The sequence below is a fragment of the Podarcis vaucheri genome, assembly GCF_965113315.1.
Source record: "Podarcis vaucheri genome assembly, chromosome: 13".
Classification (NCBI taxonomy): Eukaryota; Metazoa; Chordata; class Lepidosauria; order Squamata; family Lacertidae; genus Podarcis; species Podarcis vaucheri.
Window position 1 is genome coordinate 30,048,353 of NC_138751.1, and position 13,958 is coordinate 30,062,310.

Consider the following 13,958-nt stretch of genomic DNA (forward strand, 5'->3'; position numbering starts at 1 on the left):
TGGAGAGCATGCCTGCTTTGCCAAAACCTCCTTTTTGCCTCGATCACACCTGCTGCTTGACTAGAAGGTTGGTCCAGTAGGAATCTGGGCTTCCGCCCCAGGAGGGTTCCCCACTTCTTGTCTGTGTTGACTCGCAGCAGCTGGGCAGGGCTTTGGACAGGCGACTGCCTAGAAATGCTGGGGTGAAACCCCAAGGCCTTTTTGCATGCAGAACACATCCTCTGCCGCTGTCTGAGCCCTTCCCTTAAAAGGCATAGACTTGGGCCCACCTAGGAACACAGATGCCTGAGCCGCTACTGCAGGGCATATGTGGCATTTTGAGTGGGGTGCATTTGGGTATTGGGCAGGTCAGTGCAGGCATGGAGAGACAAGGAAAGGGGTGATATAGTAGAGAATATGATAACCACTCAGTGGGCTTGCCAGGAGGAACATAATTCAGCCACCTCCAAGGTCAATTAAATTGGTCTTGGAGCCAGTGGATATTAAGAATCATTGCAGGTTCAGGATCATTGCAGGTGGGGTGCACTGAGTGGCCAGCTTGAATGTAGGGTTGCAGTTGGTCAGACAGTCTCATTTCACTTTTACCATATTTTTCCATGTATAAGACACCCCCTACTTTTGGGGACCCCATATTTAGAAAATGGACATATGCACTATCCATGTATACAACGCCCTCAGATTTTTAACCTTATTTTAAAGTAAAAAAAAAAACCTAGTCTTATACACGGAAAAGTACGGTAATTTGTATACTGCCTTTCTATATTATTATACACAAGGTGGTTTGCAGCAACAAAATATACAACAGAGAACACATACCTTATAGTGATCTGATCCAATACCACAAAATCACAATAAAACATAATTTAAAATGGAACAACTTATATCGAATAATAAAGTAATACTCGGTGATTGATTAGAACAGTAAAATTAACTCTCGAAACATCAGCAAAAAATAATTAAACAGAAATTCACTCTTGGCCATTGCGGTTTATAACTACAAACTATGATCAATAAAAATAACTGCAAGTCACAGTGCCTAAAATACCACAAGGCGTACAAAACCATGCAAAAGGATCAAACTGAGAAACAAAGGCACCCGGTTGGCTTCCTTGGACTTGGGTTCCTAACCTGAGATTTGGCTGGAGGAGCTGACTGTTGAGTTGCCTGTAAGCAGCCACACTGGAATCCAGAGCCGGGATGGAAATTTCCAGCTCAGGGCCACCCAGCCGAATGCTGGAAGCTTCGGGCCCGGCAAAAGCAAGCACACGGCGCGCAGTAAAATTCTGGAGCTCATTGACCCTAAGGTGGCATGACAGCCAGCAGCTCAAACATCTTTAGCCAGGGGGTGACATTTGTGGAGGACAAGCCGACAGAGGCACGTATGTCAGAGGCACGTATGCACTCTGAATACCAGGTGCTGGGAGTCCCAAGTGGGAGGCTGCTGCTGGGCTCATGCTCTGCTTGTGTGCTGCTTGCCATCAACATCTCGGGAGCCACTGCGGGGAAGCGGGAGGCTGGGCTAGGCAGGGCCTGGCGCCATGGGCACCCTTCTCACGCCCTCTCTGTTCCCCCCTTTGCAGACCGCAGCGGGCTGATCTGCGTCGACAAGATTGAGAAATGCCAAGAGACATACCTGCTGGCATTTGAACACTACATCAACTATCGCAAACACAACATTCCCCACTTCTGGCCCAAGCTCCTCATGAAGGTGACCGACCTGCGCATGATTGGAGCTTGCCACGCAAGCCGCTTCCTGCACATGAAGGTGGAATGCCCTACGGAGCTCTTCCCCCCGCTCTTCCTCGAGGTCTTCGAGGATCAGGAAGTCTAAGGGGGGGAAGGGGGGCAGACAGGGTGGCGTGGGAGAATTGGGGAGATGGGGCAGTTTGGGACTGGGGCGATGTCTGGACTTCTGGGCCGCGGGGCCCCCACCCCCAACCTCATCACCTCGGACACAACAGATTTTCTTTTTTTTGTTCTGTTTTGTTGTTTTCATTTTTCTTTTTTGTTTTGTTTTGTTTTTTCTAAATATTGCACGTCAGCGTCAGTGAATCACATGGAAGGGGAGGCAAGGCATCGTGGATGGGGGTCGGGCCACCAAAAAAAAGGTCGGAACTATACAACAACAACAAAAGAACCTTTGTTATACGGTAGACTTGTGCAGCAGCCAATACTTTTTTTTTTTTTTTTTTTTGTCTAGGCAGACAAACACAAAAAATTAAGTGGGCAATATGTTTCTCACTCACCCCCTGTTTATCTTTCTTCCACCAATACCCTTTTCTCCCAAAGCTGTCTTTCCAGGGTGAGACATCTGTCTTAAAATTTTTGACACAATGTTAAGGAAATTAATCCATATTTTACTCCCCCCCAACCCCCCCCCCACCTCTTTGCCCTTCTCCTCATTCAGTAGCAGTTCCCCCACCCCTGACAGCACTGGAACGAGTCAGCACCTCTTCTTTTGCCCTGATCAAACCTCTCTCGTTTAAACGGACTTGATTACCAATATATATAAATATATATATGTTTCTTTTGCACATAACAGTCCCAGGAAACGTCAGAGTGTGTTTGGTTGTTATATTCTTTTTCTTCTTCTTTTTTTTCTTTTAGAACTCTTAGCATTTAGTTACCCTCCCCAGGAGGCTAAAATATAAAATGCACTTTTTTTGTAAAAGAAATAAAAGATTTTTTTAAAAAAAAAGTTAAGAAAAGGAGCCGAGAGAGTGAGAGAGACAGAGAGAAATCTTATTAAATTATTGGAGGTCGGGTGGGGAGGGGACATTGCTGCAGGTGGTTTGACAAAACACAGGCGATTAAGGAAAGACAAGAAAGAAACCCCAAATTGAGGCTTAAGGTCCGCACGGGAAGGACAAATGCACTTTGGAAATAGGCAAAGGCTCCCCCTCTCCACTCCTCCCCCTAGTGGGAAAAACAGGTGATTGAATAAGAGATCTATTATATTTTGCTTCGAATCGCACTGCAGGGCTGAACCGAAGAGGTGCCTGCTTTGCGTTCCAGTGCTGAGGGGGTCCAGGACACATCTCTGCCTTCCTCCCTGCCCCTGAAACTCACCCCCCACCCCGCCCTAGGCTTCAGCCAATCTACCTCCATGTTGGGCAAGGTGGGCTGGTCTAACATGGCCCCGCCCAGTCTTACACTGCCCCTCCCCAAGCTGAAAGTCCGCATGCAACGTTCCCACCGGGCTTCGGAAGGGCCCTTGCTCGTTCTTTTGCACACGCTTTCCCGCGCCGCGTGGCGGTACACTTCTTGCTGCACTATAATAACCTTGCTGCCCTCCCTTACGCGCTCTGCTCTCTGGGGAAGCGGCGAGCCCGGGAGCCCGGCTCCTCAGCCCTCCGAGAGAGCCAAGTAAGGGTTGAGTCCTCCCCCCCCTTTTCTCTTTATTTGTCGTCGTTTTTTGGGGGGTGTTTTGTTTTGTTTTGTTTTGCAAATGGCACTTATCAATACAGGAGAAAGGACGGTATCCCTGCAGAGGTAGCAGCGTTCCTTCCGCCACCCAGACACCTACAGGCCACCTTACTAGCATTAAGAGATCTGGAGGGTTCCTAACCGAACGGGGGAAGGTGCCAAGTGTTTGGGTTTTTTTGCCCGCCACTTAAAGATTTTCCCCGCCCCGTAGCATCCCACGCCCCATACACTCTTCAACCTTCAGGGCTGCTGTAGCACAGGTGAACTCATGCCCAGGGAAGGGTGGCAGGGCTGTGGGGAAAGGCCTTTTGAACTGGCTTCTCTGGGGCAGGGACATGGGGATAGCACTGCCTGATCCAATCTAGCTTTCCCCCCGTTCAGAGGGGCATTGGGTCACCCCATCTTCTGGTGCGCTTATACCTCCTAACCACCCAGGGTGGTCGTGCCAGCCGACCCTTCATGCCATGGGCAGAACCAGGCCCCCTTCACCTCAGGAGGCAACAACCAGGTGGAGGAAGCCCAGCCGGAAACCTGGGTGCATTTTGGAAAAACCGAATAGGCCAAGCTGGCGCGAGGAACACAAAAAAGGAACGCCTCAGGTTTCCGGTCTGGGTCTTGCCTCCGTTTGCCATTTTGACCCTTCTTTCCTCCTCCTCCTCCTCCTTCTCCTCCTTCTTCATTTTAGCATTCTACTTCTCTGTTTATTCCTGGTTGTTCGGCGAACAGGCAGGTCCTCTGAAGACCTGGGCAGCAGGTAGTCTCAAAGGAGCATTGCTTTGAGGAGGGAGGACGGAGCGTGGCAGCGATAGAGCCAGGCTTCCCTCCCACTCCTCAAAGCAGACTTGCCAGCCAGTTCCCATTGCCATTGCCATAGCCACCCCCCACCCCACCCCCAGGGCCTTTCACACAGCTCTCCTGCCTCTGGGTTGGCAGGGGGCAAGCAGGCAGCAGTTGGAGTTTCGGGGGCCGGATTCAGCCCTGGAACTTCCAGTTGCTGATCCCAGTTGCTCTACAGATTGGGAGAAGTGTTGTTGTTGTGTTTTTTTAAGGAGGAAAAAAAAGACTACCAGCTTCCCGCTTTCTTCTTCCTGTTTGTTTTCTGCCCTTAATGCAAACCAGACTGTGATCCCCTTATTTTGGCACTTAATGCTGTTAATGGGTCAGAACTCTTGCCTGAGCCACATATTCTGTGATACATCCATCTCTTTGTAATCTGTCAGCTAATCCTCCCTCTCTCTTTCTCCCCCTCTTTTTCTTTTGCAACTGTAATATTGGGGGAGCGGGGGAGTGATAATCTTTTTCTTTGTCCCCCCCCCTCTCCCTTTTCTTTCTCTCCTCTGTCACTTGGTTTCCGTTGGAAAAAAACAAAACCCTTTACCTCTTACCTCATTCAAGACGCCGTGGGGAACGTTGTTTAACGCGATGGGTTGGGTGCATGTCAGATGTACCGTTTGAAGGTTCAGGGGCCGGCGCATGGAGAAACACAGCTCCAGTTTAAGCTAATATACAGAAAAAAATATATATATAAGTATGTATAATTTTTTTTTTAATTAAGAAGATAAAATCTTTGTACGGGTCTGTTCACATAAAAGAAAAAAAAAGAAAAGAAAAAATCACGCAAACGAAATTGGGGTTGGAAGAAAAAAAAGTAGTCTTTTTGTTTTGTTTTTGTTTTGTTTTAATCACCTATAAAGATGTGGGATATGTTTGGGGGAGGGGGGGGCGTTGCTGCTGAGCCGATGGTATTGAATAGAGCTTAGAGTTCCAGGTTGCCGCCACAGCATGGCTGGTGATCTTAGAGGGCTGCGACTGGTCCATACAAACATAGGGACTTGGCATAGGACACAGGTCATCAGGAGTCCCAGTTCTCAGAAAGAAAGCTAATTCCTAGCCGATTACGGCTGCAAAGATAAACTTGGAAAACCTGGCGAAATATCTCGGGTGGGGCTAAGTGGAATTTCTCGTGAGGAGGGTAGGAGAGTACAAGGCTCCATTGCAGAAGTGGAATACCTTATGCAAAATAAGCACACATAATGCAGTTTTGCTCAATTATTCGGCTTTTCTTAGCACAGCATCCAGCTATTCTCGATGTGGGATTTAGACGTCCATTTGTTTTTAAAGCGCAGAGTAAACACAGTCCTAGTTGTATTCCCATCAACTGTCTCCCCAGGGGAATTGCAGCTGTGTCTATTGAAATTGTTTATCTTGGGGGCGTACAGTTGCCGAATTCTTGGCCCGGAAGATGTGAGTTAATCTGTGGAAATGCCGGGTGGGGGCCCTCTGGTGGTCGGCTTCTTGGGAGTCAAAACATCTCCTAGTCCCTCACAGAGACTGGGACAGTCTTGCCCGAACCACCCACAAAGCCTAATGCCCATGCAATAATAATTAGAAAAGTATCCAAAGACGAGGGACTCCACAACCTGGTTAGTCGACTTTTTAGCCTGCCGTTTTCTCCTTGTACTTAAATTGCGACATAAAACTTCCTGTCCCCCGTGTGTGCACATACACAGAACAGCCCTATAAATAGAAGCTTAGATTCCTTCATGCTCAGTCTTGCCTGTCCACAAAAGACACTGAGAAGCAGCCAGCGCACATGAATAACTTAACTCTGCCCCTTCTTGCTGCAGACCCAGTAATTCTGCTCCTCCCCGATTTCCGCTCCACTAATTTTTAAAACCTCTTGTGACCCCCCCAGACAACCGATCCTGCAAGCCTGTTATAAGCAAGCATTACAGAGGTCTTTTCGCACTTAAAACACTTCCCTTCTTGCATTAATATCTGTACCTTGCAATGAGCTTAAGAATGCTCTGCGTGTGTTTGTAGGTGTGTGTGCGCCTGTCTGTCTGTCTGTCTGTCTGTCTGTCTGTCTGTGTGTGTGTCTGTCCCAAAACCTTTATGCAATTAAAACTGCAGTCCTATGCAATTTACCCAGGATTAAGTCCCACTGAAACTGCCTGGACTTTCTGCTTAGTAAACATGCATAGGGTTGATCTACTAGGCTCTGATCCTCTCTCAAAGGCTTCGGAGGAAGTCACAGTATCTCTGGAGCTTCTGAACAGGGAACCAAGAATCCATCATATGAACATAGGAATCTGCCTTATACAAAGTCAGCCCTTTGCTCCATCTAATCCAGGCTTGCCTAGCCTTACTAACGGCAGCCTTCCCAAGGCATCAAGAGAGGTCTTATCCAGATTTTGTACCCAGCGAAACACAATGCAGATCTGTGAAGAGTCTACTAGCAGTTTGCCCCCCCCCCCCCGCCCCACGAATCAGACTATGGCTGGAGCAGCAACAGCAAGGGCGTGGGCCAGATTGCCCATCAAAATCCCACCCCATTTCCCTGCCAAAGAAGGGGGAGGGGAAGACCCGTGGTCCTATTGCTGGAGGCGACCGGGGTTGGACCTCCTTCCTGCAAGGCATACGCTCTGCCCCTGAGCTATCAGCCTTCCTCCATAAGAGAACATTTGGTTGAGTTCCAACCAGAAGCCGCCAGTGTGCGTCTTTGGCAGGTTTTTAAAGGCTGCGCAAAACACGCATGCAACCATACCCACCCACGAATCTCTATACCCAGCTTCCTCTCCCCTTGATATTGCATCCTTTCAAACGCTCAAGAATTCCATGAGTGGTTACTCCTTAATCTGCTGTTTTCCTGCTATGCAAGAAATCCTTCAGAGGGGCAGAATTAGAACACTCTGGACTCTCCGCTCCCCGCTCTTTTTGCATCCTTCCTCCCTGTGCATCTTCTGATCCCCCCAGCCCACGACACGGTTCTGCATGGAGCTGTCCTCTTTCTCTCGCTCCGTCAGAATTCTCTACCAGCAGAAAGGGATGAATGGGATGGCAAGAAAAGCTCTGCTGTCTGGTCATGAATGAGCTGCAACAGCCGTTTCCATTGAACTGGACCTCGCTCCGTAAACTGGGGGCCCATCAGTCCATCAATTGCACCCAATGCTCCACTGATGATGCTTCCTTACTCGCGCCCTCCTGCCTGCTCCTTCCGTTTTACCACGCATCCTCCAGAAAAAAACAAAACATGAAGCTTCCTCATGCTTAGTCACATCTACCAGCGGCTCTCCAAAGCTTCAGGCAGGAGTCTTCCCTACCAGAGATCCTTCCGTTGGAAACATGGGGAGATGAACCTTCATATGTTTGACATGGAGATCTGCCACTGATCCGCAGCCCTTCCCCAACTCAAACTTGATTTTCTTTTCCTTCAAAAATCAAATGAAGTCTGTATTACTGTAATGGTCAGTATTTCAAGCCCAGAGCCTCAGGAGTGCAACAGATATTTTCGCACATGTCTCAAAATGTTTGGTCTGGAACCTCATCTCCCTAACCCATTGAATGGCCTTTGAGTGGAATATTGAATGGATTTCCATCTCCTTTGAAATGGGGGAAGGTAGCAAATGGAGCCCCCAACCGGGAGGTATTTTTCAGTATCTTCAGAAATTCCGATGATTGGCTGGCAGCCCAGGCCCTGATCTTACATTCCTGATAAAGGACAGAACATGCTAAGAAAGCTGCAGCTTTCACGAAGTTATCTGTAACATATTCTGATAAAGGTGGGTTAGTACTCCCACCCACTCCTGTCCCATTTCAAAACCATTCTAGCACCATGGCCAGAAGCCGCATCTCCCAGTCTGTTTCTTGGGTCTCATGCATCCTCATCAGTTGATGACTACGACATCAAACAATGGCTTATTTTTGTGAATTGGTTACCACCAAGTAGAATATTCATGTCCCCTTGTGAATGATGCTTTTTCCTGAGTGAGCTGACACACTCAGCATCAAGTCAACATGTGTGAAACGCTCCTTGGGCTGGGGATTAACGAGAAATGAACATGGTTCATGGGAGATTTTGCTTACACACACACACACACACACACACACACTACTTTGTTCCAATGTTGGCTGTAGTGGAAAACTTTTTAACGCTTAACCTGAGACAGAAGTGTGTGTGATGTTTAAACAACTATAAAGATATGCCTGGTTAACTGGGCAGCAGAATTACTATTATTATTAAACATTTTCAATACAAGTACTGATAAAATTTGCAAATAGGAAGCTCCCTGTTAGCAGGCATTCCCTTTTTCTCTCTCACTTGAGTAGGACTATATGTTCCAATATGGGGTCTGCTGTTGACATTTATGCTGTATCCCTAAAAACTTCTTGCTCCAGAAATAATTGCTCCCATGGTCTTTGTGCAGTCACACATATGGGATCATCTGCACCTGTGTAGAGCAGCATTTTGGAAACTTACAGAGTTTCATGTAGTGCTCTAGTCCTTGCACTCAAAAGCAGGGAAACCCCTTATTCTACCACTGACCTGAGGGCAGGGAGAACACTTCCTTCCCTCAGTTATTTCTCTTCAGCCTATTCCTCTTATTTTCCACATTTCCAGCCCCCCCCCCCAAATCAGTGCAATGGGTAGAATAATCAACTAAAGTGCAAGTGAATGAATTCAGTTTCTTGGGTTGTAGCCCCATGTACGTTTCAGACTGTTCTTTTCCAAGTGGCCCAACCCAAACGCCTTCAAAAATGGTTTGCACTGCAACTCCCACAATTCCAAGCCAGCAGACACTCCAAACAATGACCCCTCTTTTAAAGCCATTTAAACTCTCTGATAAATTTGCCACCAGCCATAACTCTCACAGCGTCTAGAGAGGAAACAGGAGTGTGTAACATTTGCAAACTTTCCCCCGCAATTCATCATATTGGAAATGGGAGTTTTACTGCTGCCGTTGTGTTTGCTTAAAGCACACACACACAAACAAACAAACAAACAAACAGACAGACAAACACAGGGCTCCTGCTAGGAGTGTTGTTGCTGTTGTTTGCAAAAATGATCTGCAGTATTTTGAGAGTCACAAGTGCTCTTAGGTTTCTCTTCAGTATGCAGCTACAGTGACCACATGCAAAAAGACCTTGGGTAGGAAAGGAAATTTTAGCCACAGCTTTTCCCACCCCACCAAAACAAAGCAAAACTCTTCAGTGCAGCTATTAAAGGTAACAGATGCCCTCTCGTCCATTGCATCTGTTCCACCCTACATGCAGCAGCAACACTACTGTTTCCATGTGAGGACACACACACACATCCACACTGCGCTCAGAACTTGTTTTGGGCATCAGAACTGCCAGGTTGCTAGCCGTGCTCCCAGCTCCAGCCTTCAGTTTTGTGACTCTGGAGGTTAACGTCCCTTCTGCTTTACCTTTTGCACGCAGGCAGAAATTCCAACCAAAAGCATGTATCGGAAGACTTGGCACTTTCTGCTGTTTTGCCAATTGTCAATCTTGAAAGGGTAACAAATCAACATTTTTTGGATCCCTGGTTCATCTTCTGTGGTCAAGCCTAAATCACCCAAGTATACAGAAAAGCAAGTGACAAGTAGCTGCTCTTTCATCAACTTATTCACCAATCTACCTCCTCCATTTGGAAGAAAAGTCCCTCTACCCATCACTTTGTGTGTGTGTGTGTGTGTGTGTGTGTGTAAGCTTCCCCTTAGGGTCTAGTAGGAGGCAGCCCGTTACCCCCTTCTATGGGGGGGGGCTGCGTTCAACAAAGATGGCTTCCGTGCAGGTTCATATCTGTTGTGCACCCTCCGGAAGTGCTCCAGAGGAGACCAAAGGCTGCCTTCCCTGCTGCCACCAGCACTTCACCAGGCAGGGCAGCAGAATAGGCATTCAGCTGCCAAGGGGCTCTGCAGAGATCGCCTTGAGCAAGCTTTGAATGCCATGCAAGGGGCATCCATTGGCACAAATCCTCCTTGTGGGAGCTTTATTACCCTGACTCTGTGTGGCATGCCTGTGTGTACGTGTGCTCCAAGTACATGAGGGCAGGATATGACTGTGTGTGTTGTGTGAGCCCAGATGTGTCCGTTTGTATGCACTGGGCCAGATATCTGAACATGTACTTGAGAGGTGTGTGCATGTAAATAAATGCCCAAGCTTGGGAGTGACGTGTGTATGCAACTTGTGTGTGTGTGGTTGTGTGCGCGCTGAGAGAGTATCCTGATTTTCCATATGTATTCTGATTTTCTATTGGGGGTGCGAACATGACTAGCATACATTTCTCCCCCCTATGTTGTGGGAAGCGTGTGTGCGCACATGCAAGTATACCTCTTGCTCATTTCTCCTTTCCATTGCCCACCTGTGATTTCTGCCCCTGGACTGTGTGCCCTCATCCCTTGGATCCCATATTCCTGCCATGTGGGTTGACTGCAGCCAAGTGTGTGTGTGTATTCAGGGGGTTGTGAATGCCAGGGCTCTGGTCTTTTCCGATGTTATGTTTGGAACAATTATGACAGGCAGCGAGGTCTGTTTTCCAGGGTGCTCAAAAGGTAACTGCGAGTTGCTTCTGTGTTCAAGTCCCTGGTGGTCTGGTTTGTATGTTTTCTTGCCTAAGGCTTGCTTCCTATCCTGTGTGAGCATCAAAACAACCTCTGTACTTCTTCTTAAAACACTCCTGCCGTTTCCCCCTCACCTCCTCCACCTGATCTCACTTGTTTACCACCTTGTCAGAGGGGCTGAAGCACTTGCTATTCACCATTCCAGCTCTATCCCATCTTGACCCCGTCAGCCCCCCTGCCCCTCATCCCCCTTCTTTCTGGAGGCCTTAATGCTATTCCTTTACCAGCCAGCAGGGGCGCACTTTCATACATCAAGCTGTGTATAGTCTGGTCTGTATCCTGTAAATCTTGTAAATATTTTATATATATAGCCCGTCTAGGCAAAGATCTCTATGTCTATGGAGGTGTGACGGGGAGCCTGTTTGCTCTTGTGTCAACAAGCCTGCAAAAGCAGCTAAAGACACCCCTGATTATCAGGAAGGGAGAAGGGGGCAGGGTATTAATTCTTCATTGCCTTATACCAAATAATGAAGTTTCCTTGCAAAGTAATATTTTGAGCTCCCCAACACTCACTGCGCATATCCAGCTGCAGGTACTGGGAAACTCCACACCGGGGGCAGGGGTGTGTGGATTTTAGAGCCCTGAGAAAATAATGGTTGACATCCCCGGTGCAAATGTCTGTGTTGGGGGTGGGGTGTGTGTGCGCGCACATGTGCTCGATTGCGCCTATAATGTGTGTGTGTGTATATATATATACATATACATATATATATAAATATAGTTCTATTAACCGTGTGTTACTAAACATGCGCAGATTCCCTATGCATACAAAGCGTTAACCCCCCCCCTGTGCACTTTGCACGATCTCGTGCCACGCAACACACATGCACAAACTGCTGTCCGTAACACACACACCCCCCCAAAAAAAAAGAATTTTGGTTTGGGTAGGGGGAAGAGATAACAGCCATCCATCTTTTAGCCCAGTGGACTCCCCTTAATTCATTCTGCTCTGTTGATGGGGATCTCTACCCCTTTGAGGCTCCAAGAGGCACTGCTGCTGTTTGAAGCAGACATTTGTGACTTCTGTATAGCCCCTGGTGCTGTAACCCTGCTGCAGTTGGGTTTTACCTGCTTGGCAGCCTGGACTCATTTGGATGACCTGTTTGACTACCTTCATCACTTTGAATAACTTGGCAAACTTGCCCTGTCCCATCGGCCTTTTCCTTTATGAATGCCCTGTCTCAAGCCCTTGAACATTTAAAGAAGAGTGAGTGATTTAACACCATCTTTTGTGGCGGGGAGAGATGAAAGACAGCTGTTTCCCAAACCTGGGTCTCCAGCTGTTTTGGGACTACAATTCCCATCATCCCTGACCACTCGTCTTGCTAGCTAAGGGGTGGTGGGAATTGTAGTCCAAAAACAGCTGGAGACCCAACTTTGGGAAACGCTGACCTAAGACCTAGTTCATTCATATATATATATGCTCATCATCTGTTTGCCAGTGGCAAGAGAGGGGGAGATCTGCATGTGAATGAACAATCTCAGATTATCCCTATAGCTACAGCTCTCATGTCACTTGATCCCAGTTCAGTCCACTCAGTCCACACACACAGTTAAGCCAGCCAACTCATCCAGCGGTTCGCCAGAAAGGAGAAAAAAGGGGCAGGTACACCAAGACTCCTTCAGGGGGGTTACTCAGGTCTTGAGGCAGTGGCATGGTAGCCAAAGAAAACCTTTCCACCCTGGGCATCTCCTTGGCTCTAGCTATCGAGGCCAATCTCTGGGCGAGGCAAACGTCCCTCCGTAAGAACAACCAGTGTCGCTGACATCAGTGACCCCCCCTTCCCCCTCCAAAAATGCCTCTGAAAGGGAAGTAGATAGCTTTTGCATACTTAAGTTTAAGAGGGGATGGGTGGAATCTGCACATTTTGAGTTTGTACCAGGGATATATGCAAGGCACCCCCATCGAAATGGGAGTTCTCTGAAGTTTCTGCAGTGCACCAAAACTCCCTACGGAGGACATCACGAAACATCTCGTTATGGCTGCTGGGGCAAGATGGCGCTTGTGCCTCAACCCAACTCTTGGAGGAAGAGAACTCAGGGTTCATCCCATCTCATGACACCCAGTCGCCCTCAGGTGCCACTCATATACCATCATGCCAGTCCTTCCCTATCTTGCCAGGGGAAAGCAGCAAACAGCGCGGCTGCCCTCCTCCTCCTCTGGCAGCTGCCAGGCTGCATCTCTGCTGATGGATGTCCAACCAGTCTTGAGAAGCTCAAGGCCTTTGTAGCAGGAGGTTTTGCTCCTCCAGGGGAGTAACACCCCACCATCATGTCCTCTGCCTCCCAGGCACTTGACGACTGTGACAATTTGTGGGGTTAGGAGCCAGTTTTCCCCACACCAGAGGCCTATTCAAGGGGGGAGGAGGAGAGACAAGACTTTTCCTGTACCACTTCTCAGTATTCCTTTTGTCAAGTACATACCTCATATAGTTCCTGCCGATGGTACCCTACGGATCTTTTCTGCACCTCCCCCTGCCCCACCGGATTCTCATTAGTTCTGCAAGGATATTAACTCCAGGAGTTGCAATGATAGATTCAGACAAGAAGGTTTAGGGAGGAGAGGAAGTGAGTTTCCATTAAAGGGGGCACCCCCTCATATACTATGCATTGTGGTTTTTCCCCCTCGCAGTCTAGAGCAGGGAAAGAAACTGTGAGCAGGGAGTTATTAGTGAATGTACGTTTGGGACATGGGGTTTTCAGTGTGTTTCAGAAGGGGTGTTGGGTTGGGGGAGTCCGAGGGAGGGGAAAACCTGGTGGGGAAAATTGTGTCTCCCTCCACCTCATCTTTATTCCCTCTCCCTTCCCCTTTCTTCTTTTTTTTGTGTCTGGGTAGCAGGAAGCTGCTGATGTAAAAAAAAAAATACGACAATCACGATTTGTCTGTGACGTGCGATTTTGGAAAAAAGAAAAAAAAAAACCCTGAAAAGTCTGGGGCGGGGAAAACAAACAAACCCTTTTTTGTGTTTTTGGTCAGGATTTTAAAGAAAGATATTTTTATGGTAATTGTCGCTGGTCTATTTTACTATATATTTATGTAATAAATATATGATTAAAAAACAAAAAACAAACCTACCCTTAAAAAAAAAGACAAAAAAAAAAAACCAACCCTCACAGCCCCAACTG

The 13,958-nt window shown here is 47.8% G+C and overlaps 1 protein-coding gene across 1 annotated transcript in view; it reads left to right on the forward strand.

The window, feature by feature from the left end:
* Positions 1–11,691, forward strand: part of THRA (thyroid hormone receptor alpha) — a 120,510-nt gene extending 108,819 nt beyond the window's left edge. The window contains exon 9 of the mRNA XM_082197368.1: positions 1,581–11,691. Coding sequence (XP_082053494.1) covers positions 1,581–1,831 — 251 coding nt within the window. The 3' untranslated portion in view covers positions 1,832–11,691. The remainder of the gene's footprint in view (positions 1–1,580) is intronic.
* Positions 11,692–13,958: the final 2,267 nt, after the last annotated feature.